The 27,716-nt window shown below is 35.9% G+C and overlaps 2 protein-coding genes and 1 long non-coding RNA gene across 6 annotated transcripts in view; 2 read left to right on the forward strand and 1 right to left on the reverse strand.

Moving 5' to 3' along the window:
* Window positions 1–29: 29 nt before the first annotated feature.
* On the forward strand, window positions 30–16,990 carry RanBPM (Ran-binding protein M). Of its 4 annotated transcripts, none has more exons than XM_087408432.1 (9): window positions 30–372; window positions 7,321–7,703; window positions 8,360–8,547; window positions 8,785–8,897; window positions 9,106–9,537; window positions 9,948–10,268; window positions 10,577–10,760; window positions 11,090–11,151; window positions 11,306–16,990. In XM_087408432.1, exons 1-7 carry the CDS (start codon window positions 168–170, stop codon window positions 10,708–10,710), a joined length of 1,776 nt encoding a protein of 591 aa, XP_087264558.1. In that variant the 5' UTR covers window positions 30–167; the 3' UTR covers window positions 10,711–10,760; window positions 11,090–11,151; window positions 11,306–16,990. The 4 variants fall into 4 exon arrangements, with proteins under 4 accessions (XP_087264558.1, XP_011051809.1, XP_011051808.1 ...); XM_011053507.2 differs by having other exon boundaries at window positions 11,121–11,151; XM_011053506.2 differs by lacking the exon at window positions 11,090–11,151.
* LOC147908694 (uncharacterized) lies at window positions 1,383–7,321 on the reverse strand. The gene is made up of 2 exons (XR_015545843.1): window positions 2,810–7,321; window positions 1,383–2,129 (listed from the first exon to the last, which is right to left on the reverse strand). It is a non-coding gene; the product is annotated as an uncharacterized LOC147908694 (long non-coding RNA).
* A 1,397-nt stretch (window positions 16,991–18,387) lies between the features above and the next one.
* Galphao (G protein alpha o subunit) overlaps window positions 18,388–27,716 on the forward strand; it is a 37,699-nt gene continuing 28,370 nt past the window's right edge. The window contains exons 1-2 of the mRNA XM_087408442.1: window positions 18,388–19,475; window positions 25,498–26,169. Coding sequence (XP_087264568.1) covers window positions 26,052–26,169 — 118 coding nt within the window. The 5' untranslated portion in view covers window positions 18,388–19,475; window positions 25,498–26,051. The remainder of the gene's footprint in view (window positions 19,476–25,497; window positions 26,170–27,716) is intronic.

A 27,716-nucleotide genomic window follows, 5' to 3' on the forward strand; every position in this document is an offset into this window, starting at 1 on the left:
TCTCGTTGGTGCCATCCGCGATTGCGAGAGTGTACGAGAGCGAGAGCGAGAGCGAGAGCTCTGTGAGCTGTGAGAGTTGCGCGTGCGGACGTGCGCAACGGCAGTCGCGTCCAGGAATCGTGTGGATCGCGGAGGCCAGAGCGGGGCGAGTGGGGCAGCGGACGACAATGATGGCGGCCACCAGCGAAGAACGGTTTATATGTTTGGAGCCTGGGAAAACGAATTCGGTGCAGAGCCAATCCATAGACCGGCTAAAACTGCTCTATCCTATAGTGGACGAGGAGAAGACGCCATTGCCGCGTTCCTGGAGCACCAAGGACAAGTACAGCTACATAGGCCTGTCGCAAAACAATCTTCGCGTTCACTACAAAGGTACGTGGGTAGCCCGTCAGCGCGCGACCTCCGCGCGCGCGAGACGATGCGCTTCCTTTGTCGCGCGGACACGCGTGTGCGCGTCCTCGGTGCGGATCTCCGCGCCGCGCCGCGGGCCATCCGGACGCCCGTCCCCAGCCTCGTGCCTCTGTGTCGCCCCGCGATCGGGCTGCTCCCGGGGCAGGCACGGTCGATCGATTGAAAATGGCAGGGCGCTATTTCAGCGTGTCAGCGACCTAAACAAAGGAATCAGCTGATCAGTCAGCCAGTCCCTCGCGGTCGAGTCTTTCCGCATCGCCCTCGTCCTTGTCCTCGTCTGTTCTCGTCGACGCGATGACACCTTCGCCACCGCGGTCGATCCTCGCGGTGCCTCCTCCTACAGGATGCTCGTCAATTTCTGTCGACGCGTCTGCTTAGGGAAAAGAAATGTCAGAGAAAGAGGGGGAGGGAGTGAGAGAGAGCGATACATGGAAAGAGGAATCGAAAGAGATCGAACACGGGTACGCACAATGTCAATGACAGCTACGTACGTCGACGTGAAAATGATATGTGGACTAGAACCCCGCGCCCCGATTCTCGTCGACGTCCCGTGCGGACTTGTCGCCGCCCCCTTTCCCCTTTCCCCCTCCCCCCTCGTTCACATCGAATTTCACGTTGATATACAGGGTGTCCCGTGCTCCATTTCTATACTGAAAAAATTTTTTCATTTGACCAAATTAATTGTATATATTTAATTCAAATACAATATAAATATTTTTTTTTCATACATTCTTCATAAAAAAAAAATAAAGTCAAACTAAATTAATTTAATTAAACGACCAATTTTTTTTTTGATGTGTCAATGTGTGCCTTCCAACAAGTGACATGATGCGACACAATGATCATATCATCTTTATTTAACATGGCAAACAACAAGGATGTAATGATCCATTGTGTCATTTGTATCTCTTGTTGGAAGGCACACAATGTAAATTAGTTTTAATCTCGATTTAATTTACTCTTTAGTCTCCTTTTAATTCTTAGAACTAGAAAATAAGTTAGATAAAAAATATGATAAAAATAAGATAAAAAGTAAGATTAAAGTACACACACACACTGATAGAAACAGGCATAAAACGTTATCATTTAATATAATAAATTGTTTTTTGAATCTAAGAGATTCCAACCATTATCAAACCAATCATAATTCAAACCATTATCTTTCTCCATTTTTTTTTTACATATAGAAAGATAACTGAATACATAGGTTTGAGTAGATTTAAATCGCGTTTCGTCGGGATCGCTATATAAATAAAGAACTTGAATTGAAGAAGCAAAGCTGCTGCGTCAGCAACTTAATACGAGACTTGATCGCCGAGATATTTAATGGCGGAAAATGGAGAACTGCTACACACGATGTTTAGTCACCATAGATTATCACTACGGAACAATCTCCTCCTGTCGGAGGAGACTGTCGTTAAAGTTCGACGTGATACAGGCGTTTCTCAATGGGGAGCTCAACACTCCGCGCATTCAAATCCCATGAGTTCTCCCTACGGACAAGTTTCTTTTCTCGTATCGAGAGCGATGCCAGAAATGGCCAGAAGGCCCTTTTTTCTTGCTTCTGCGCTCCCTCTTAGCTCGTTATATACATGGTGTATCCTCTGGATTCCTGACGTGTGCCGCAAGCTCGGATCGCAACGTAACGTTATATGACGGCAACGACGACAGCGGCACGAAACACGATGCCACTTATCGGTTTTCCTTGGCGCACCGTGCTGTATGGAATAAGAAAAGTTAAAAGGCATTTAAAACGTAAATGCGTTATATCGGCTTTGGTCGAGCGTGTTCACGCTCGACGAACGTGATGTGTTCGTGCAGCGAACGAAAATATTGTTCTCCTTGATCTGGCGCACAAAGATTGTTGAGAGGAAACGAAGCGAAAGAGATAAACAATTGTCGTATGTTTGCTCGGTTATTTCGCGAGCAATTGATACATCGACGGTAATCTTAAAAGGTATTTTTCTTTTTTTTTTTGTTATTCAAGAACTCTTCCTGATTTTCGTCAGACAATTCCTTTAAATTTATTTTGCTAATGAGAGCAAATAATAACGATGACATTGTTATGGATTATTTTTACGTGTAAGAATAACGTGTAATTATCTCAAAATGACTGATATTTATTGTTCATATTCTAATTATATAAACGCGGAATAATGCATTATAAATTATTTTCAAATAAAGAATAACGCGACGTAGCTGCAAAATGAAAGTTAAATTATGAATGTTTGTTTCAGACATACGTAATTATTACACAAAATAAGGCTCGCTGTATAATTTTTTTTTTAAAAAAAAATCTATCTAATATAGCAAAATGAACTTGCAAAACGAACAGCTGTCTACGCATAAAATTCATTAAACATAAAAAATTCGTCGGCATTTGTAACTTCATAATTACCGTTGATCGTAAGATAAACATTCACCGAGTGTGATTAAGCAGTTGCGATCTCTGATGAAATTCTGATTATTATGAATGGAGAGCGTGAGCTGCAAGAAGTTACGATATGCAGCAGACATGAAGCATAATACATGCGTACACTCGACCCTAGCCATACTGCGCGTCGATAATATCCGTCGCTTGAATCCTTTAATTTAACTTCGATCGTTGCTTCTGAGGTTGTAGAGAGCTGCAGTACATGTTCAGGCAATTTCAGCTTGCAACATAAATATTTCACTCACATCGAAATTCTATTAAAGCAAATTCCCTTTGAAATGAATTAGAAGAATTTTCTTTGGTTCGTGTATTTTTAGCAACAGTTAAAGCATATTCATTTGTGATACTTATGTTTGTATTTTCTTCCGCTTCGCCAAAGACCGCTATTCGATAGCTCGACGTTTCTTTTTTAGGAAACATAATACGAATTCAGAATTATTAATCATCGAGAAATTTTCATCTTTCATCAGCAATCCAGCTCTTCGAATTTCACTGCAGATTTTTATATTGTTCCGGATTGTATAAAAATCTTAACAAAATTTCTATATATTTGTGAAATTTTAATAAGTTTTTTACTATCACTGAAATTGGATTAATTTACTTTTTTATAGGCATAAATTTATTCATCAAAATTCACAATAAAAAAGATTGTGCCTTTCTTAAAATCCCACATTATTAAACAGGTATCATATTAGATAAGAGAGATATATATATGTATGTATATATATATATATATATATATATATATATATACAGCGACATTTCTCTGATGTGCCTGTTAATAGAATAAAATAATTCTACGTACAGCGATAATCATGAAATCATGAATCGTAATCACGTTTGGCTACAACGCATTTCGAGCATCCCTACACTATTTCGTTTCTAAAGAGATGAGTTGCAATCATTGTGAATATCGAAGAGCTGTCGAAACACCTGTCATTTACACGCTATTCGTGGTAACAATTTTGGCGAAATTCAGTATAAGATTCAACTGTAGCTATGGGCTGTCCATATCGGCGATGTCCATATTCGCGAATGTATCTGTTTGTAACGAAGGCACGTGGCTTCCCTTGCATGGGAGTGCCTGAGAAAGCAGAAGGCCGTCGTCGTCATTCGTAATACACGCATCTACCGTTAACCATCAACTCCTTCTCTTTTTCCTTGCACGTGTCGCTGTTTGATTCCGTAAATACCGATCGGACTTTGTTTTGATCTTCGTCCCACGAAGACACTTCATCGTCTTCCAGTCTCTGGAGTTTATGATCTGTCGATCATAAATGCTTACCATTTTTGCGAAAGTTAACAAATCCGAAAGGCTATTTTTGCAAACATTAATTATAGTTAGCGGAGGAGTTAATTGATTTACTCTGTTTTCTAGTACACATCTCTTTATATATAGAATTGTTTAAAGATACAGAATTGCCTAAGAAAGATTGCACATTTAAAAAACGTATTCGTTTCTTTTTAAGTTTATCATTAATTTTTAATATAATCATGTTGTTAGAGCGTGATTTTATCTAATTATTTAATACCAGAATTAAAGATAAAAACTTTCCCTTTTTTTATAATGTATAATTAATCAATAAAATAATATTTTACATTACGTGCAGTGTGTGTAATTAATATTTAACTATTCAGATAATAAATAATTTATATCTTAAAACTGACGCATTTATTAGCTTATATATATTAGCTTGTATATATTCCAATTCTATTATATATGCGGAATAATGCACATCATTATATTATTTTATATAAAAAAATGAAAAGAAATATTCTGATAATCGAACAAGTAAATACTTCGTATTTTGTTTCGAACTAAATACTGGTTTCAGAGAAATAATTCGTTTCTTTACCAACATTGATATATTACGTCAGAGGTATTACGTAATACAACAGCGTTGCTAAAGACTGTTGTTTGCATAAAGAATAGGATTTTTTATTTTTTTATTCTCTAATACTTTAAGATCCTTTTAACTTTCTTTTTTAAGACTTTAATTTTTCATTATCTGGTTAACTTGTGGTTAACCTGATGTTTCATTCATAACATCATCACAGATCAAGTTTTATCCATGGGATAAAACATCAGATTAAGCTTAACCACAAGTCAACCAGATAATTAATAAAAATTGGATCTTAAAGTATCAGAGAATAAAAAAAATAAAGTATAGGTCTAATCACAAGTTAGATACCAGAAGATAAAAAATGCGGGCGTAATGCTTTAATGAAGCTTCCGAAAGCTACATAAATGATGCTCGATGGAGCATATAGATACGGTGTATTATGTTGTGTAAGGGCAAGAGACATGCGCCTAACACTCAGAAACTCATAGATCGCAGATCATGGATAAGCTTGTAATATTGCATCGATGTGCCGCGCGATGACCTAATGCCCTACATACATCTGTCTAGGTAAATCATTCTTTTGCAAATCAATTTGTAGCTTCATAACGTTTGTAGTTTTCGCAGCTATGAAGCTTTTCGCATTAATTTTGTTCAACTTATAAGATATTAAAAGATCGAAACAGTAAATCACAATAATCGAAAGAATTTTAATCGTCGACAAATTAATATTTAATTTTGTTGAGAAAAAATGCACGTATGTAATATCTTGAAAGTATCCCGTGTACGACTGCGGTATCTCATTATATAAGCGTGCGCAGAGTCCTTTACTTAACACAGGCGAAAGTTACTTCCTAAAGGAAATATTGTTTATCATCATCGCGCGAACATCGTACCGTATCGCACCGAAAATATCGTATCGCTTGCGTTCCGAGTTACGATGCGTGAAGGGAAATGATTACTTTACTTGCGGTGACTTCGGCGTTTCTCTAGATCACGTCGCTTTTCCTCGTGGCACTAATGCATGCAGCTTGAAATCAATATTTCACGTCGTACCCAAGGTACATAGCGTATCTCGAAGGTGACCATAGCTCTCTTACCCTTATCTTGACATGTAGACTTAGGTGGTCAGCCAATTTAGTTAAACTTGCTCCAGCGAACGCGTTACAATTAGATAAATATATAGATATAAGATATTGAATGTTTCTTCTTTCTCAAATAAGAATATATTTCTAATAATCTATCTCTTTACTTCCACTTTCATTTCGCTTTTCCATTCCACTTGTAGATTTTTTATGTAATTGATGAAATTCTGTTTCTTCCATAATTAAAATTTTTAAAAACATTTTAGAAAAAGATTAGAAATTAACATTTGAAATGATAAAATACGAATAAAGAAATGATGTAAATTTTTTGTATATAATCGATAAAATTCACCTGTTCCAAAAATAAAGTTTTTAAAAATATTTTAAAAAAAGATTAGCAATTAAGGAGGTTCTCGCGCTACTTTCTAGTCAATAAACAGTTTATTCATAATAATATGTAAAACAATTAAAATAATGAAATAGAAAGATTACTAAGAATATCTTATGTCGTTATACATAATTATTGTTAATTTTGTAATGTTACTAAATATTTTAAAAATGACAAAATAAAAATTGTAAGATGCTCATTTGATGTATACGCATCGTCCAGTTGACATATATTCTAACTTTTTTCATTAAAAAATATAAATTTTTTGTAAATTGTACGGTAAGTTTAAATAAAACTTTACGAGAACAAGTGTTTATTTTATAATCATAACGATTTTTCAATTGCTGTCTTATATGCAAGTGTCTCAATTTAAAAGAGAATAATTACAGAATAAAGTTATATCTTCAACTTGTAATGTAAAATTCTATAAATTTAGAATTAAATATCTTCAAAATGATACGGTAAAAGTCAATGAAATTTTTTCTAGATATTATTGATATTTTTAACTTTTGTATTACATGTATATTATAGATTTGTCTTATATTTTATCAAACGCGAGAATCTCCTTAATATGAAAACAGAAATAAAAAATGATAATGTATACGATTCATAAATAAAAATTTTGAATTACAAATTTATTTCTTAAAATCTAATATTTTCATCAAATTTGTGAACAGTATTGTAGATAAATAAAATATGTAAAATCTTATCATATTTATTTTGTGATAATTTTACCTTACTATTTTTACATGTAGAATATTTTAAGAAATTTAAGAAGAAACTTTTAGTATAAAAATATAAAAGAATAAATGGATTATCTTCCAATATGTAAATAAATATTTTCCATATATTTTAACATATGTTGATAACTACATATTATTCTATAAACTGTTAGAGGAGTAGATAGGAAGATATATATGAGCGCATGGTATTCGTCCTTGCAGCTCTCGAGTTGCATGACGACCTTGGTTTTAATCTCAAACCACAGATATACATCCCACTCATGACTGCATCTTTTTCTCGCTTTTCTCTCTCTCTCTCTCTCTCTCTCTCTCTCTCTGTCTCTTCTTCTGTCTTTCTTTATTTTTAACATGTTTTGCAATCTAAATTTTCATTCAATACGGCATACCTATATCGTCGGACTCACCGATTCCTTTAAAGAGAGTCGGGGCCGTGTTGTTTTCTCAGGTTACGGCAAAACCCACAAAGATGCTGCCAGTGTTCGCACAACGTACCCGATACCGGCCGCCTGCGGCCTGTATTACTTCGAGGTGAAGATCGTAAGCAAGGGACGCGATGGTTACATGGGCATCGGCCTCTCAGCCTCCGGCGTCAACGTAAATAGACTTCCTGGTTGGGATAAACATTCATATGGTTACCACGGTGACGATGGACACAGTTTCTGCTCAAGTGGTACAGGACAACCCTATGGACCGACTTTCACCACCGGCGACGTGATCGGTTGCGGTGTAAATCTCGTTGACAACACCGCCTTCTATACAAAGAATGGCCATCATTTGGGCATCGCCTTCACGGACCTTCCTGTAAGCCACTCACCGTATTAATAATATAAAAAAAAAATAGTTTTCTTGAAAAGGACAAATCAAAGATCTCAAATCCTATAGGAACAGAGGCAATTTGTCTTTGACCTTTCATTCCTTATAAATTCAGTTATATATAATGCATATTAATCTTTTCTTTTTATATTTTTTATTCACATATAGAAAGAAAACTTACTTATATATTATTTATCATTAAATTATTTGATAAATTTCACAAATATGCATAATAAATTATATATTTCATAATAAAAAATATAGATTTTAATTCTAATTGATATTCGAAATTTCCTAACTAATGTTCGCGGATGCAGTGTACTTTAAATTAATGTAGCTTTGCTTAAAATTAATGTAATTGAACAATTATTGTTATGTTGAAGGTCAAAATCCGAGAAATAAGACTATATAATTTAAAATTATAAGGTTGTAAAAAAACATTTGTTAAGAACAATTTTTCACAATTTCGTAATTGAAGAAAATGTCCAAGTCCAGTGGATCCAAGAATATTGATTACTAACTTACTTTAATATTGTTAAAGTGCCGAGATTTATTTATTACGTATTATTCGTATATTAGATATGATGAATCGAAATTCTATTAAAAACTTAAAAAAAACTTAAAAACTAATTTCATTTTCACAGCCCAATCTCTTTCCGACGGTCGGTCTGCAGACTCCGGGCGAGGTGGTGGATGCAAACTTCGGACAATTGCCGTTTGTCTTCGACATCGGGGATATGATCCACGAACTGCGCGTACGGACGAGAGTACAGATCATAAAGTATCCCATGCCAGACCATGGCCAGGGGCAATGGCAGACGACTCTTCACAGGTACATATACGACCAGAAAACGAGACAGGGACAGGGTGCGTGATTCCACTCCCTTCGTGGTTGCTTTTGCTCCTCCTTCGTTTGTCATTGTTGTCCGTTAAGATCCTCCTTGATTTGCGAGAGTTCTTCCCAAATGCTTGCGCGGATAAATCGAGGAAGTTAGCGGGAAAAAGTCGCCACGGACCGATGTTCGCGATATCTCTCGAGAGTTAACGAAGCTCTGTACGAATTCGACAGAATGGTGTGTACGTATCTCGTCCATCATGGGTATCTCGACAGCGCCGAGGCATTCGCCAGCAGCACGGGTCAGGTGTTCGAGGAAGATTACACCTCTATCAAAAATCGACAGAGTAAGTGTTGCAATCTTGTCGCTTATTCGGAATTGTCACTCCTCCGAAAAAAAAATCTGGAAGAGAGAACAATAAATAAATGTTAAAAAAATTACAAATATACAATTTATTTAAATATCGCATTTTAAAATTTGAGGAAGTGACAATTCTGTTTGTCCAATTATTAAATTTATACTTTATCTTTACATTGTGATTCACTGATCCACAGGGGTTATAAAACTGATACAGTCTGGTCGCATCAGCGAAGCGATAGACGTGACCAATCGGTTATATCCTGGTCTTCTTGATCGGGACCCGAACCTGCTGTTCGCGCTCAAGTGCCGTCAGTTCGTAGAAATGGTGAACGGCAACGATTCGGATATCTTTCAAAATGGCAATCCCAATCAGACCAGTGTAATACAATCGACCAAAGCGTACGTGAAATCCGCAAATCCAACCGGTACTGTGGAAGAGATGAATATCAATAATACGATAAACGGCACCAGCCCACAGTTCGTCAATGGTCAAATAGAAGATGATGTAGACATGGAGGAGAGTAGCGTCACCGGTGTAAATGGTATCAAGAACAGTAACGGGTATCAGAATGGTAATCTGGACTCGAATGGGTACAAGTGTCAAAATGGGGAGGATGTAGATATGGGTGAGATCTCAATGTAATTGATATCGCGAATAGATAAATAGAGGATAAATAGATTATTTTTTAGATAAAGCGTTTAAATCGATCATATTAGGAATTAAGTATTGTACATAATAAATAAATGGAACTAACGAGCGTAATAATAAAGTAAAATGATAGATATAACGATTGTCGAATAGATGTGCGTTATGGTTTTTTTATAAATTGTCTAATGTCCTATATAAATTGTCCAATTATATAAATATAATGTTCTTTATTAACTATCTAATATATTTAGGCTCGTTGTCTTTTTATTTATTTTATCTAATATATGTCCTATGTATTGTCGAGTTATGTTTAGAATGTCGAGTAGATTGTAGTATTTAGGACGGATAAACATTGTTTCACTTATAATTGTTCATTATTATTTGCAGAAATCGACAACAGTGCCAATCAGAGTCAACAACAGAGCAGTAACATCGCTGATACTGTGACATGTAGCAAAAGTAACAAAAAGATGTTGTGCGGTGGTAACAAACAGGCGATTGAGAAAATGTTGGAATTCGGCAAACAATTATATACACAGTCAGTAAGCCTGAGACAGCAGTTCGGAAAGAACGAGAGCAATAAGAAGATGTTGCAGGACGCTTTCAGTCTGTTAGCATATTCTAATCCATGGAATTCACCAGTTGGTTGGCAACTGAATCCTCAGGAAAGAGAAACGGTGTGCGCGAGATTGAATTCTGCTATTCTTGGTAAGAAACTAAGCATGTAAAATGACATAAAAAATAATGGCATGTTTAATAATTGGACTAAATTGCTCTGCGTGAAGGAATAAAATTAGATTGCTCATAAGTTCATTATCGTTAATTTATGATTATATCGTTAATTTATTATTTATTTATATAATTGTTAACATCTTTTTAAATTGTATTTTATTGCTTACGATTACGAGCAATGGAATTCGAGCAACTAAAAAATTAATCATTTTGGAATTCTGATTTATTAATGTAATTGACAAATGTGATTGTCAATCTAACGTTACGATTATTATACTCAACAGAGTCTATTAACTTTTCCCGTCATCCACCAATGGAAGTCGCAGCATCTCATGCTAGGGAGCTTGTTCGTGTGATGGCGATGAATGGCTTAGGGGCCTGCGGATTTGCATTTGTAGATAATATTATCCAATATTGACGGTGCCTACCTCTGCTGCTACGTCCGCTTCTTCTACAAGTGCGAGTATGGTGAGTAATATTCGTTTGTATTTACGCGAACAAAAATTGCGAAATCATCCGGATTGGCTCACCGAGAAGTATACGCTTGTATATTTATTTCTGTCGAGAGAAATATGTACGAGTGATTGACAACGATAGTCGGTTTATCTAAAGAAGAGGAAAAGTAACGCAAATTTTTCGACGCGTTAATGAGACTTAGCTTGAGTATAAAAAAAATACGAATATGTCATGAATAATTTTTTGAAATGATTTTATATAAAATAAAATATTTAAGAAGTGTAAAAGAAACTCTTTTCTGTATAGCGAATAAAATGTTTAAGAAATGAACTCTCTTCTAGGTAAATAACGCGGATTTTCCTTTTTATCTAGGTATGGAAACTCCATACAAAGAAAAATTAAGGTAGGAAGTGCTCTGTGCACTAATTTGAAAATTGTTTCGGTTTCGGGCGCGGCGGCTCCATCTTTATTATAGTATTGCACTATGTCTTTCGTATCTCTGATATGCATGCGGATCTTCCCGGTCGCAATAAACACTGAGAGAAGGAATCTTATAGGATGCAGAGGCGGAACGTGGAGCAGATTGTTCTGTTAACGCAGCAACATCGCGGTGTCGCGTGCCTCTTCAGCTAGAGCAACCGGGTTCATCGGTGCCTTGGCTCGATCTCACACCACAGACACGAACATACAAGGTGAACGCTCAGACCTGCCAGCCAAAATGACACCTCATGAATTTTTAGCTTAAATTGGGTGGACGGTCACTTTGGATAACTATCACGCCGACCAAGAACGAGAAGCGGCAGTTCATTGATGGGTGATCCCCCGTTCCCGGTGATCGATCGCACATGTACCGCGGTCGACCATGTCACCATATTTTTGACATTGTTGTAATTATTTATATGATTTTCTGTATCCCTTTACTTTTTTTCCCCCCTTTTTATTTTCTTTTGTTTTTGTATCCGACGCCAATTTATCTTCATTTTCGATCCACTCAGATGTTAAATTGCGACTAGCGCGTTATCTGGATGTTATGCGCAACGGTGTCAAAACGAATATTTCATAGTTATCTAAATCACGATAACTCGCGCATCATTAGTTAGTAGTCGTAAGCATTGTGCAATATGACGATACGATAGGAAAATAACCGTTGTTAAAAACAAAAATTATTTCATGCAAAGGTAATGCTTCTATGAGACTATCATTCGTATTGTCATACCGTCGAGATTCTCACGTTAACTCGTGTAGAATGCGGCGGCACATCAGAGGATAACGTGTAATCAAATTCATTTGCATTTAAGCGCGAGTTGTATCAAGTGTATTCAACAACAGAAAATCAATCAAATATTCAAATTTGATTATATGTAACCAAAATTTCGCTGATGATTACGGAGGGGAGGGGTAATAAATGACGTACTGTATACATTGCGCTCTGTTCGCTTCGAAAAAAAAAGAAAAAGAAAAAAGAAAATTCATTACACGAACCGGACAAATCTTTCGCAGATGTTAACAATTCTACTTAATTTTCACATAACGCACCCTTAACGAAAGAAAATACCTTTCTTCCTTGATATTATTTTGACAAGGCGCGAAGATTGCTCTTTGTATCTTGATTTTCGCAATTCTGGGAGCGGCGGAAGCATGTTCATTTTAGAGATGGATGACGTCTTACGTTTATATAAATAGTTACGAAAAACAAAAAATCTGTAAACTTAACTAAGGAACGATCTTGTACTCTATATTAAGTAATTGTTTTTTATATGCGACATAGTATATTATTATATTATATATATTATTAAAGAAAAAAAAAAGAAAGAATCACAAATAAGAAAATCACATGCAGCTAGGCGTAAGCGTGCGTTTAAATACAATAATTTACTATATATACAAAAAAATCATATTAATTAAAATAGAATTACTCGAATTAAATAATTTTTAGTGTTATTGTTTTATGTACTATAGATAGAGCTATAATATAAATATGTGCGAATACAGCAATGATTTGGCCAAGATGGTTTATAAGTCATTTTGTTTTCGTCGCACATGTTGTTGTTATCGCGATTATCCCGTCAGGATCTTCGTGTAAATTCACCTAAAACCTATTGTACAAGCTGATCAAAAATTAATTTTGGGACTGATCATCGTTGTTATTTCGATTTGTTAAAGCACTCATTTTGTTATACGACCGGCGATATATTTGACGACGAACCTGCTCATTCTTGTATCAAACTATTCATCAAGACCTGCTCAGTAGGATCGCCGACGTCCTTGTCCCTGGATATTTTCATTCACCACCCCTCCAATCATTGGCTCCCGAATGTCGTTTTGCTCCTTGCCTGCCTTTCTAAATCTTTCGACGATATTTTCAAAGTGCATATATTTTAGGTAATAAAGAAACATTGTAATATATATATATATATATATACATATATATATATATATATATATATATATATATATGTGTGCCTATTTAACGTAACTTTCTTTTTGTTCTCGCTTCATTAACATTTCACGTTCAACACGTGCGTTTATGCGTAATACGTTTCACATGCATGGGGTCGCACCGCTTTTCATTTTTCCTCCGAAGATGGAGGTCAGCCTGGCGCACTAGAAAGGGCTGTCGTGGGTGCCGCGTCGTATTCTTATATTACGCACCGCGATGAGAAGCATGGGGAAATGAACGGTTCCCTCTTATCCATAATGAGAGGATAATGCATATTGCGTGTGTAGGGTATGCACCAATCACGTCGTTCATGTTGAAAGGTAGTAAATGTTCACTCGAAGAGAATCTTCCTCGAGGTCTTCTCTCACTCAAGCGACTCCTGCACGAGATGTAGCTATAGTGTTGTACCACAGTGGTAACGTTAAATAGGGAAACAGCAACACAACTTTCTCGCTTTTACCTTTAACTTTCGAAGGGACTACTCGCACCTTAAATGCAATTTCGCACACGCACGCGCGCGTATACTCCAAGGGATAACGTCGGCGGCAATCCAGCTGTCTCCAGGCTTCCGTACAGCGCGAAGATGATACCGTAATGATGATTAATTTTCATCGATTAACTCTTATCCGGGAGATCCATTTTCTAAAAGCAAACGGGTAAACGTATATTTTTTCTCTCTAAGAGTCTCGTATAAAACTTTACACGTATATAAATATATTTATCTTTATATAATCAAAGATTACGTGTATAAAATTTATGGAGTTAGGGAACATATTTTAGAAGGTAACTTTAAATTTTCAAGGAATTGAGAGCTTGCCCGGATACGAATTAAATGCTGTTTAATTAATTGAAATAAGCACAAAGTATTGTAATGTGAATGCGCGACAATACTTTGCATAAAAAAAAGAAAGTCCCAGTATACATGTTTTATGATACTCAATCATGTACGTGCGCACGTGCGTGTGCGTACACAATAAATATATATATGTATATATATGTATATATATATATATATATATATATATATATATATATATATATACACACGCTCTTTTTTTATATGACAATGTAATTGTAGTCTCTTGTCTGTCTCATGTACGAGATTCGAAGTAACTTGGATCCAGTTTTGGGGGAGACGGGCGAATGCAGTGGCGACAGCCATCGAATTAGTTATTTCTAAACTCTCAGTATGTTGAAACGTATTTTAACAATAGAAGCGTTATTTTTATACGTGTACGACGTAGTTGTATATCAAACGAACTGCGTGGCGTCGTGTGTAATGAGACATCGCGACATGTTACAATACATGTGTGTGAAGAAAGAAAAAAAGAAACATTTAAAACATTTTGTCGTCGCTGTAAATTCTCCTTGTTAGGAGCAGGGTAATTCGGGAGCGGGGTTTCCGCGCTTGTCGATGAAACACTCTGTATCACGAATAAAAACGAAACCAAATCGAAAGTTCATATTGTTAACATATTTTTAGCAATATACTTTGTAACGAGTCGAGAGGAAAACGAGAAGAGGAGCGAACTCTCTACGGAGCGTAGATGATAAGAGCGACGCGATATTCTGGAAATACAGCGTAATGACGATCAAAGCTGCTGTACACGTTTCTTTCCAGTAAGCACATTAATAGCAAATTGTCGCTAAATTGGCATCAAATTTACTCACGAAGGAACGTGCTGCATTGCAAAAGTAATAAAAAAAAAAAAACAAAAATTAACGTTAACAATTGAAAGATCACGTTTGGAATAGATATTCTGGATCCACTTTGGCCCAAGAAGATCCTCTGGATCCAAAATTTAAATTGCTCATCTAATGATCTCCTTCAAATCTTACAATTTTTATTTGAAACATTTATTTCAAAAATGCATTGTTCTCGAGATATTTTGTGTTTAATTGTAAGTTAAAATGATCAAATATGTTCCAGCCCAAGTTCGGGTTTACAACAGAATTTATAGGATCAAAGGATTTTGTAAGATCCTAAAATGATCTAGAATATCTATTTCAAATGTAATTTTTCAATTGTTAACGTTAGTCGTTTAATATCACTTTTACAATGTAGCAAGTTTCCTTGTCAAAGTTGACAAATTCGTGTTTTGTTAGTAAAGCCTGCGTACATAACCAGATAGCAAATTTTTTTATATGACAATGTAATTATAGTCTCATGTACAAGATTTAAAGTAACTTGAATTCAGTTTTAGAAGGAAACGCGATGACGTCGGCGGGTAAATTATTTCTAAGCTCTGAGTAGGTTGGAACGTATTTTAACAATAGAAGCGTTATTTTTATAATTTTTATTTACGTTGTTTTATAACAAAAACTGAGCAAAGCTTTGATCGGTTCTTGCCGTCAATTTGCTGTCAATAAGCTTTGCATGGTTTTGCGACAATTTATTTTCGTGTTACGTCAACAGATTTTGTAATATTTACCACCCATTTGCTGACATTGAATATAACAGAATTTGCATTTTTAGTGTCGACAAAATCGCAACAAGCGTTTGACAAAATTTATTTTCGACAGACTTGACTGACTGAATTTCTTTTCTTTCTGTCTCACTGATTAAGCCTAGCGGTTTGTCGTTTCCGCGAGGCTTTCGAGAAGGAATCCTCGCCTCGTAGAACGAATCGCGGCGCACACTACCCTCGGCTATCCCTTATGAGCTTTCGATTTCAATTACGGCGGCAGGCGGTTCTGACATTTCAAGAGAAAGTCAGAGTGTAATATACCAACGTACCATGTAAATAAATAATAAAACACACGCGAGCGGCTTGAGCGGAGTGACGGCACAGAGCGATCTTTTAAACGAGGATATTGAAGTTGGTATATAATTTCGACGATTTCGTCGTGATTTGCGATCGTAGCTGAGCCTAATTCGCGATTTTTCATGATCTACTAAGAGGTTTAATTTGCCAAATCCGCGTCTCTTTTTGGTTTAAACGAGATTATAAGGAACGTTAATTAGACTGGTTAATGATCGTTTCTACCAATGTAGATTAACTTTAATCTCAGTTCAACTTACTCTTTTTCCTTTTTTAATTTTTAAAATAAGAAAAAGATAGAGAGAGTCAGTTAAACCAAGATTAAAATTAAACTACACTGAAACGGATATAAATGAAATAATGAGTCACGAATTAGGCTGGCTACGTTCGGGAGGCAGCCGATAGATAAAACTCAGTGCAATTTTGACCGCGTCTGGTCTCTGCTTTGAATTAAGATGTGCAATTAAGGTAAAAATAAATGGATTCATTAGTGATTCGGAAGAATAGAGGACGGGAAATCCGCCAAATGTCGTACGATTTTATTGTGTAAGCATTTTCGATTTCACGCGATTATTAAATACTATTCATGCTGTCAGAGCGATTACGTTATACAGTCGTTATCCGATAATAAAACAAGCTGCCCCAGACAATATGCGTGTCTAAAAGACATGTAAAGATATCATAGACGTCTTTTGAGACATACTTGTCAAAAAGATATGTAAAAGACATCGTAAAGATATCTTCTAGACGTTGCATCTTGTCTGGGTGTATATCCATTTCTTATACGAGAATGCATAAATCATTGCGTTATTCGAGTTGAGATGATCTTAGGATATGTTATTCTTACTCTAATGTCGCGATGTAAAATCGAGGATGATGACCGATCGTCCTCGCGACGCGTAAATTATAATGTGTTAAGGTAAGTCTGACAATTTCTTTATCTTTGTAGAAACAATTTTGTAAAACATTTCGTCGAATTATTAGCAATAAAACAAAATGATTGTGTATCAGGAGTATAAATTTTAAAGTGTTTTATGAAAGGATGTAAATTTTCTCCGTATAACATTTCCTCGTGTTGTCCGAGACTCTTTAGCAATTCATCATGTCGATCATTTCTGTAGATAAATCGTTATATTTAGCTAATTATTCAATCCAATTCTCTGCAATAAAACCAAAACTAAAGGTACTTAGCAATATAGATGATAACAAGACACTATATTGCGTGATAAAATGTAAATATATTAAGTATTAGAGCGATGATAAAAATAAGGTTGTTTTTCCATTAAGTATTAAATAAAATTAAAGAAGACCAAAATCCTTTAAGTAAAGAAAATTAACACATCTAGTATATACAATTGGGTCATTCGTGTCCTGCATTTTTTTTTTAAAGAATATCAAGTGATTAATTATAATTATAATACACGATTTTAAATACAGCCTCATAAATACTTTTTAAAGATGTTAAAGTATATGCAGAAATTATTTAATAATTTTTGTATATTTGTCAAAGTGATGAAAATCAATCTGGGACATGAAAACAACTATCGTGTGTAATAAAAACTCGGAAAATCATCGTATCAAGGATTAAAAAAAGTTTCTCCTCAGAGAAGAGTATTGAAATTGTAATAATTTCATTTCAATATTGTTGAAATATTACTTCCAATTTAATTTAAAATAAATCTCTCGTGTCAGTCTAATAATAAAAATGAATGGAAGCATATAAAGCGCAATGTTGATATTCAAAATCGATTCTTATATTTGAGACTATCTTAAGTATACAGTCTTAAGATGCTATAAACCAATCAGAGGACTACGTTATTAGCATTTTAAAACATTACTCAAGAACTTAAGACAGTCTTAAAATAAGAACTGTAGTTATGAATACTTTTAATTAGTTCATGACATTTTAAAATTCTTAAGATGATATTTATAACTCGTTCTATTTTAAGATTGATTTAAGTAAGTCTTAAGCTATCTATCTTAGCTTACTATCTTAAGACTGTATTTAAGACGGTTTTAAATATAAAAACTGACTATGTAAATACTGGCGTTAAATATAAAACTTGACTATGGCAGTATTCATAATCCGTTCTTATTTTAAGACCATCTTAAGCAATGTCTTAAGATGTTAATACAGCCTTCTGATTGGCTTATGACATCTTAAGATTGTACTTAAGACGGAACGTCGCGACGCCACGCGCCGTTAGATGTCGCCAAGATGATATTTTTGAAGGGTAGAGGTCAGAGGTCGAGCGATTGCCGGTCGTCTCGGAGGTGATGAGACGAGGAGTGTCGGGGGCTGGCCGGTCTCAGGATCGATTGTTCTTCAAGCACGGCATGCCGGCGGTGGCGGTAGCGGCGATGGCGGTGGCAGTGGCGGCGGCGGTGGCGGTGGCGGTGGCGGCGGTGGCGGCGGCGGCGGCGGAGTCGGGCGGGGCGAGAGGTCGCTCCGATCAGCGCTCGACTCTGTCGCCAGTACGCGTCCAGCTCGCCGTCGCTGTTAAGAGAGTGCGACTTTCGCGGAGCACAGCTGCCGGGTGTCCGCGGGTTTATCCCCCTCTGAGATTCGGAATAACGCGCGAGCGAGAGCGAGCTCAGCGAGCGACCCTCGGTCGTTACACGGAGGACTCGGGGAGAGCGCACGAAGGGTCGCGGAGCCAACCCCGGTTCTCCTTCGCGCGTTCCCTTTTCACACGAAGGTGGACAGAGAGACAGAGTCGCTGATCGCGCGAGTTTTCCGCGGTCGCATAATCGGCGGAGACCGATATAAACCGGCAGTTATCGTCGCTGTCATTGCCGCCGACGTCGCTGCCACTGACGATTGAAGGGATCTCCGGTCGGCACATCTCGCCGAGATACGATCCGATCCCCTCGTGATCGGTCGTCGTCGCTGTCATCGTTATCGACGCCGACGTCATTCAGTCGCGAGAACCCGGCGCGCCGTGCCGTGGAGTCGACGCGCTCGGTCGGAATCGGCGCCTTTCGTTGAGAACGAACGGGAGACGAACGGACAGACGTAGAACCGTCACAGGGAGAGCGGCCGCTGCGCCGGAGAGCGAGAGACACGATAACGAATCGTATCTGTCGCACGCGCATACACACGCACGCACGCTCGCTCGCTCTCGAGTCTCGCGCCGTGAGTGCTCGCTGTCAGCATTGTCGTCGTCGTCGTCGTCGTCGCCGTCGTCGTCGTCGTCGCCGTCGCCGTCGCTGCTGGGACGAGAAATTCCTCTCTCTCTCTCTCGCGTGCGCGGGTCGAGCCTCGCCTAAACTGCTCCTCCTCCCGGATCTCGGTCGGGTTGAGCAGGACCACCGACCGTGCTCCTGCCGGAAACTACCGTTCTCCCGGAATATCGATCAAATAGCTCGAACCGAGTGAAAAACTATTTCGGAAAGAACAGGTAGAGAGAGAGAGAGAGAGAGAGAGAGAAAATCGAGTGTCAGTGGTCTGAAGAGAAGACAAAAAGAGAGAGAGAGAGAGAGAGAAAGAGAATCCCGACGTCACTCCAGGATACGCGAAAGGAGGTGCGTATACGTACGCGTTCGATTCGTATCAACGGATCGGCGGGGAGAGCACCCGTTTTGTGCGTGCGCTCGCGGTGACACCGTCGAGAGCTACCCCTGGCGAGCTGCTCCGAGAGAGGGAGAGAAAAAAGGGAACGAGAGATTGAGAGAGAAAGAGGGAGAGGGCGGGGGTTGATTCCTTCGAAATACGCGCGACTCCGCTGCACACTGACGCTCGATTCACATTCCCGTTAACTACTACGATTCTGTTCCGGAAGTATAGGGGGTTGGAAATTGAAAAAAAAATATATATATATAAGGTTGCTGCCGAAAGTATAGAACGTACTTGTTTCACGATAAGAGTTCGATAAGGAAGGATAACAGTTGGAAAGTTAATCGAGTCGGTCTTTTTATACGTTTAATTTTTCTCATGTTTTTGTCGCAAAGATTAAATACTCAGGACAGTAAATGTGTACAATGGCGACTCTAATTATACGATTGCACGATGTACATTTGTATTTACAAGTCTGCATCGATGCATTTCGAAAAACTTATTCTAATGTCCGTTTTTATCTCAATGCAATTTTATAATCTCGATTTATACTAATTCTTTATCTTTTTCCAGTTTTAAGAATTAGAAAAAAGTGACGAGTGAATCGAACCGAAATTAAAATTAATCTACATTGTAGAAACGGGAAAAGATAATTTAATATAGTATAATAGCTTAATAAAAACTTAAAGAAATTATTTATTTTGATTTGTTTAGTATTATTTGATGTACCTTAAAGGGGACAGTTCTAGAAATAATCGATCCATCATTTGCTCGGGTGAATCGGTATTAGCCTTCTTCAGATCACTTAAGGGAGTAATTATGATTAAATATCCTTCAAGGATAGTTGTACTTTTTAAAGATTCAAATATTGCTGTCTTAATTATTATATTATTTATCTCTCAATTGACTATCGTGTTTTCTTCCACAAAAAATAGCGATAAAGCGTAAAAACGAACAGCGTAAAAAAAAAACGACTAATGTTCGCAGAAAAAAACGATTATGCTCGTTTCTACCAAGATTAACTTTAAACTTCTCAATTAAATTTACTCTTTATTTTTTTCTCATTCTTGGAACTAAAAAGAGATAAACATTAAGTTAAACCAAGATTGAAGTTAATCTAAGTTAGAAACGGGCATAATTTTTAGAAATTAGAAAAAATTAAGAGTTAGTTGAACCAAGATTGAAATTAAACTATATTATTAGGAATAGGCTTAAATAATTTTTATTTTATGTAATATCAATTAGGCTCCTCACGCCACGCAAAATATATTAACGATCATCGTTCATGACACGCGATAAAATTGCAATATGCATGATACACGTGGGTCAATGTTTTCGTTAAAGTCACGGAGGAGGGATATTTCTAGTCTCCGGAATATAAAAAGGAAATGTAATTTCTCGATAAAGTGCAACAATAATTCTTGTACATTTGTATTTTAATCTTTCTTTGACGTACCTGACGCGAGACGAAGTATTCATTTGTATCTTTTAATAGTTTTAAATTTCAGATACAATCTGGAATATCCATCGCGTGACCATAATCAATAAAAGGTTTCACGACGTATCGTTACTGCATTTCGTTCGGATATTGAAAATAACCGTGGCAAAATTATCAGAAAAATTTAATTTATAAAAGTCATTAGAGACATTTTCAAAATTTATAATAATAATAAATATAATATCCTGCTTTTATTTTCTGATAATTGATATTACAATCAGGGATCCAATTTCAGCTTATTTGTGAACAAACAAAAAACAATGTAATTAAGCACGGTTTTATAATGTAAATAATAAATTATAAATTGGATATCTTTCTATAATATATAGATTAATTATTAAAAGGTTCAATTTTATGATATCTTCAATTTACGCACATTACGGCACTAGAGTTGTTAATTATGCTCTGAAATTATATGAAAAAGAAATGTGAAAGATGTTCAGATATTCAAGTATTAAACGACTTATGCAATTGCTTGAGAGAGAGGATTCGGGTCCTTTCTTTCCTGCCGCATTAAAACTACTGCGCGCTACTTCTCAAACACGGCGCGAAAAAAGTCATGTGAGCGATAGAGAATCTACGTTAGAAAATGAAATATTGTGTGTGAAAATGAAATTTACTGCGTAATTAATTCTCTTGAATATTCATAACAAATGAGACCTATTTGGATAAATTCATCTCGAGTATCATAAGATATTCCTTTCCGTGTTGCACATTAATTAATTATTTTTAAGGAGAAGAGAGGTACACACAGAAAAATATCATTTTACTGCTAAGAAAAGTGATCATTCAATTTATTTTCTTCCTTTAAGTAATGGTTACTTCAACAAAGAATATTTTTGTATAATAATCTTAAAATATACTTATTATAAATTTCAGAACTCATTATTATGTACTCAAAACAAGAATTTATTTTCTTTCAAAGAGTATTATAAAATTAATCGAAGAAGTAACTTTATATAATAGCAAATTTGTTTCAATTTAATAATCTTAACTGATGTATTAAATTTACTAGAATTTTCAAAATATATTTAGAATAAATTTGATGCTTGCGATGAACTTATAATTGAAATTTGCGAATATACAAATTTTTTAAATACTTCAAACAAGTAATTATTACTTGCGTACAGTAAGTGTCTTTCTATGTAGATGAGGGAGAGGCCGGAGAGATAAACTCATCGATCGTGAGAAACTCGATAAATCGAAGGGATTACAATTCGCCGGCTTTCGCCCAACTTTTTTTTCGCGTATTACGTCTCTTTAACATATTTTAGCCTGACTATGCCGACGATATTTTATGAAGCGCGACGCGTATCGCTTCCATTATATCAGGTCGTTGCATTTTATTGATCGTACGCCGGTGTGTTTCCACGTAATGCCGTGCTTACGAAGATGTACGTGCAATCCGACAAACGAATAAACCATGGACATTCCCAGCTCGCGACTGGATTTCTCACTAATTAAAAATTCAGCTATTGCAAACGGAACGATTTCGACGAGCTTCGATATTCACATCGAGCGTCCTGGAGCCGGCAAAGAGCAAACGGCATTGTTATTAGAATTGTTTGTAGAGATATGATACTTTTAAGATAATTCAGTACACATTCGATCCCAAGCGGAAAGTAGATATCGATTTTATAATTATTGAATTTATATATCTAGATTGCGACGACGATGGAATAATTTCTTAGGCTTATTTCTTCCAAAGAAGATTAATTTTAATCTTGGGCTAATTTACTCTTCATATTTTTTTCTAACTCTTAGAACTACATAGAAAAAGTTGAAAAGTAAGTTAAAGAGATTAAAGTTTCTACACTGATAGAAATGAACATTAGATTGCGTCGTTTTTCAAACGTTACTGCAACAGTGCTGCAGTTTTATAGCAATTTGAACTTTTGTTATACTTTGTACGATTACTGTCATCGGTACTTTAATGACGTTATCGAAATATTCACGCGTTGAAATAAAGAAGATACTCTAATATGCACACAAAAAGAAATTTATGATTTCAATTTATTATTATTAGTATCTATTGACGTGTATGTATATTTTATTTTTAAGATTAAGATTTTCAAATTCAAAGACGATTTTGATGTCCGAAAATTTATAAATCGTCTTTATTATTAAAAATTAAAGAGAGAAATCAGTTTTTTTATTGAACTGTCAAGCGATCGCTGGAATCTAATTATAGTTAAAGCGAGAATCTAATTCAGTATTGCTATCTTTTCATTTCAGTTAAGTTAGGTTTGTTTTTAGTAACCAGGAAACTTAGATTGAGTTTTCTTAAATAACTTGTTAAGGCCCACAATTTGATTTCTATTTCATATAGATTTATAATTCGTCATTTCCACGCAACAACATTCTTTTATGAGTTGCGCTAAACTAGGCTGGCTGAATATAAACTTAGTCTACTATCACGTCTAATCAAACTGTTCCATTAATTATTTACAAGCTGAATAAAATTACATATGAAATAGCATTTTTCTCTGGAATTCATCAACTATGTTATATTTTTAGATCTTCTTGTATCATCTTGAATTAATTGCAAGACGTTTTACTTAACAATAGAAAAATCGTCATTGACGATTCAAAATTTATTTATTGGATTTGATGTATTTTTATTGATTTTCTCTTTTATTATTGCGAAATTCAATTTTTCATTCACTGTGGTTAATGACATTAGATCAGATTCATGCACAGAGACAAGGTCTTAAATCGCATCGAGCGGTTACGATACGCCAGCCTAATAAAATTATTACCCGGCTCACGCCGAGGAATAATAACGAGATACGATGAACAAACGACTTTATCAGCAGCGATTGGTTGAGAACCTTTCAGCATATCAAACACGGGCAATCTGCCAAGTCACGATCGTAGGTATACTTGTCGCTAGAAAAGCAAAAACAGTGTTGTTCGTCTCTTCTTCGTATCTCTAGGCATTATTCGTTCAGTGAAGTGAGGATTGGCTAAACAATAGGTCTGTTCTTTTTGGCTGAACTTTTTACTCTTCAGGAGAAAAGAAGGGGAAAAAAGATGAACTGGTACAAAAGTTCAAGTCAAAAAGAACAGGCTTAGTATCGATAATCTAATCCCACAAGACTAGGTTTTGTAATGTAGTTTTGTAACTGATTATTCGTTTGATAAGTTGCATGTAACAACATGCAATGTAGAATCAATTGTTATTTTTCCAATAATAAATTAATCAGACTATATGAATAAATCAAATTACTAAGGAAAAAGTCAATACGATCGAGGTTCTCAGTGCTTAATAATATTTTTATATATGTATTCTTTAAAGGTGAATCAGCGACTTCAGTGCTACATTTATAACTGATGTAATCATCAGTTATAAATATAGAATACATATTGTTTTTCAGTAATAATACACTGATTCTCATTTTTAGAAATTATGATTCTCTGCAGATTAAACTGCATTTCAATCTGCAGAAATTATAATCTCTAAAAGTGAATCAATGTATTTTTACTAAAAAAACAATAAATATATTTGCTGATAATTATATCAGTTATAAGTGTATTATAGCACTGAAATCAGTAATAATACTGTAATATATTGATCCATTTTTCATTATTAAATTGATCGACGACCAATTTAATTTTGATATTATTATTTCAGCTTTAGTTTATGATTATTGCGTTTCAAGTTCGAGAGATAACTAAAAAATATATTTAAACATAACATAAAAATATTATTTACATGTATAAATTTTTACATGTAAAAATTATTAAGATACCAAAAAGTAGCCTCGACCGTATTGTCTCTTTCGTTATTTATTATTTTTTTTATCTGATTTGGTTCGATATCAGAAAATATGTTTGCAAGATTTAATTGGAAAATTTTTAATTTTTTTAAATTTCAAAGCAAATTACTTAAAAGTTTATTATATCAATTGGAGTTTCTATAATAAGCCATTACCTAAGTTGAGTCTTAAGCCGTAAGAAATTGAAGGATCACAGTGGAATATAATAAGAATAATCGATTATGATTGATTGATTTCTTAAGACTTAAAGCTTAGATAAAGACATGGCGGAATTAGACAAGGTGTTGTATTTTCGAAGATGCGCAGTAATAAAATAATGGCGTCCATGCGTTTTACCCTTAAATGACATGAATATAACAATCTTAGGTCTGTTTGCGTTGCTTATATTCTTTGCATTCAGTATCTTCGTTTTGTCTCTTCAATGTCCAAAATTTGTATTTATCTCATTTTAAATGCAAAAATTTGTGGGGATTTCAAGCAACGCGAACAGACCTCTTAGAAAAATGAAAGTCGCGCTGGCATTTAGGGGTGATTTTTGATTGATTGTATCGCTTTTATTGTAGAAAGTCCATATCAATTCACATTACAGCACACGTTACTTATACAAGTGGTAGATTGTTACATTTGTTGAGCAATCGACACAAGTTTTATAACATCTTGAGATTCTCAGGCAGAATTACAGGATTTATCTGATTACTTCCTTTCTGCTTGCAGGCGCTGCTGAATCGCACGGTTAAATCGACGCAAGTGTGGCGGTCGTTAGAGTCGCGTACGGGTGGCTGCGGTCGCCCAGGTAGTTAGAGGATCACTCGGTGCCGGTTGCTGCCAGTAAGGTTGCCATCGGTGACTACGAAGACGAAGACGACGAAGACGAGGACGAGGAGGAGGACGGCGGTGGTGGTGGCGGAGGAGGAGGAGGAGGCGGCGGCGGAGGAGACGGTGAAACCGGTGAAGGAGGCAGTGCCAGTGACGATAGTGGTGTTAGTGGTATCAGTGGCGAAAGTGTTTACGGTGGTTGTGGTGGTGGTGGTGGTATCGGCTGCTGTGGTGACGACGGCAACGGTCGCTGCCGCGGGAAGTGCCAAGTGCGACGAGGAGAACGGAATTAAGGAGGCAGAGAGGTGGTGGTGGTGGAGGAGAAGTTCCGCCCGGAGGTCGTTTCACCCTCTTCGTGGCGACGGGGCCGTTATCTGGCCGCGCTGTTTAGCAGCTGCTGGTGAGAGAGGAAGAGCGTGAGGGTGGCATTTGTAAAGGCAACGTGTAGCAAGATGGGCTGTGCCATGTCCGCGGAAGAGCGAGCCGCTCTGGCTCGCAGCAAGCAGATCGAGAAGAATCTCAAGGAGGATGGTATCCAGGCGGCTAAGGACATTAAACTCCTGCTGCTTGGTATGTCGTTACTCTTTATTAGGGTGCGATTTTCCGATTGATTCACTAAAAATCGATTTTTTTGTAAAAATAGCCCTCTTTGTTAAAAAAAAAAAAAGAAATGATTGTTTATAAAGAAATTGATTTAAAATAGCCCCTTTTAATTAGAAAAATCAATTTTTCGCAAAATAGATCAGTTTAAAATTACTAATGTCATTTGGAAAGGTCAATTTTTTGGAGACAATCTTTCGGAACATCCCTATTCTTTATTCATCTCGAAGTATAGTCTGGCGATCTGGCGAGAATAAACGCGATATGTATGCTCGTTAAAATTTTATAACAAGAAATCGTAGATGTAGACATATTCTTATGCGTTATTTTCGAGCATGAGTAATTTGAAAAAAAGGCACAGTTAACATCCAAAATTTTTGCTCATCATTTTATTTAGCATGAAACACATGATTCAATATAAAATCGAAATAAAATTAGATGATATAAAATTTATATAAAAGTAGATGCTTTGTTAATTTGAGTCTAAATTTCTACGTAATCTCTTGAAAATCCATCAGATTACCATCTATATTTCTCAGGATTAAATAAAAAATGCTAATTGAATGATTATGGATTTTTAAATATTTTATCAAGTTCTTCTTTTTTTGTACCTAATCACTCAAATTTTATAGAGTTTTATTTAAATTAAAATTTAGCTATGAATATAATGCTATCATATATTACGCGGAAACAGGTCAAGCAGAAGAGATAAACAAGTAGTTATTTGATTTGGATCTGGCGACTTGTATATTCAACATGAATGTAGTGTAGATACCAGTATTAGAACAATAACTACAAAAGGCAGAAGGACCGTAAAACATTTCAGGGTCGCAAGATACGATTGCGCTGAGATACAAACTGTAATGAGTGAAATTATGCTAAAGTATCTAAAAAATTAACTGAATACAGATGAAAATAAATTTTGTTGTATTATCAAAATAATTATGTATGGCCACTCAAATTTATTGCTAGACTGTCCAAATTTTTTACAATATTGCTCATCATGTTTGAGTTTTTTATGTAATTATTTTAATGCTCTAACAAAATTATTTTTGAATTTATTAAATTTTTAGATATTTTGATAACATTGTTCTTTCCATGAAATTATAATATCGATTATGCCTGTTGCAATTTATATTACAATTTTACAATTAAATCCTATTTTAATTGTCATGTTGTTCGCTTGAACATCGCAAGGAATTAACAATACAAAAAACTAACAAAATATGATTAGATATGCAGTAGTCGAAAATAATTGTGTGAAGACTTAATTCGTGATTGTGAGAGTTCTGAAATATGAGAAGGCTTAGACTTGGTCAAATCGTATAAATATTATCGGGAAATTATCCGTCGGAAATAATGGACGTAACTTGGCGACCGACTGCGATTATATCGATGACACAGTGCGAAGTATTATATCTACACCGTCGTTTCCTTCTTGCGTTAGATATTTCATGAGCTATGGATCTATGATTGGTAAGGAGCTGCGCCATTGTATGCTCTTTCTCTCTCTTTCT

Source organism: Acromyrmex echinatior, chromosome 8 (genome assembly GCF_024713525.1).
Source record: "Acromyrmex echinatior isolate Ae372 chromosome 8, ASM2471352v2, whole genome shotgun sequence".
In the NCBI taxonomy this organism is placed as follows: Eukaryota; Metazoa; Arthropoda; class Insecta; order Hymenoptera; family Formicidae; genus Acromyrmex; species Acromyrmex echinatior.

What these genes read in the sequence shown, in the direction of transcription:
- RanBPM (XM_087408432.1), top strand. Translation starts at nt 168, where the DNA reads ATGATGGCGGCCACCAGCGAAGAACGGTTTATATGTTTGGAGCCTGGG. An exon ending in TCTTCGCGTTCACTACAAAG is followed by an intron (nt 373 to 7,320) that starts GTACGTGGGTAG and finishes ATTCCTTTAAAG; the next exon opens with AGAGTCGGGGCCGTGTTGTT. An exon ending in TGGGGAGGATGTAGATATGG is followed by an intron (nt 9,538 to 9,947) that starts GTGAGATCTCAA and finishes TATTATTTGCAG; the next exon opens with AAATCGACAACAGTGCCAAT.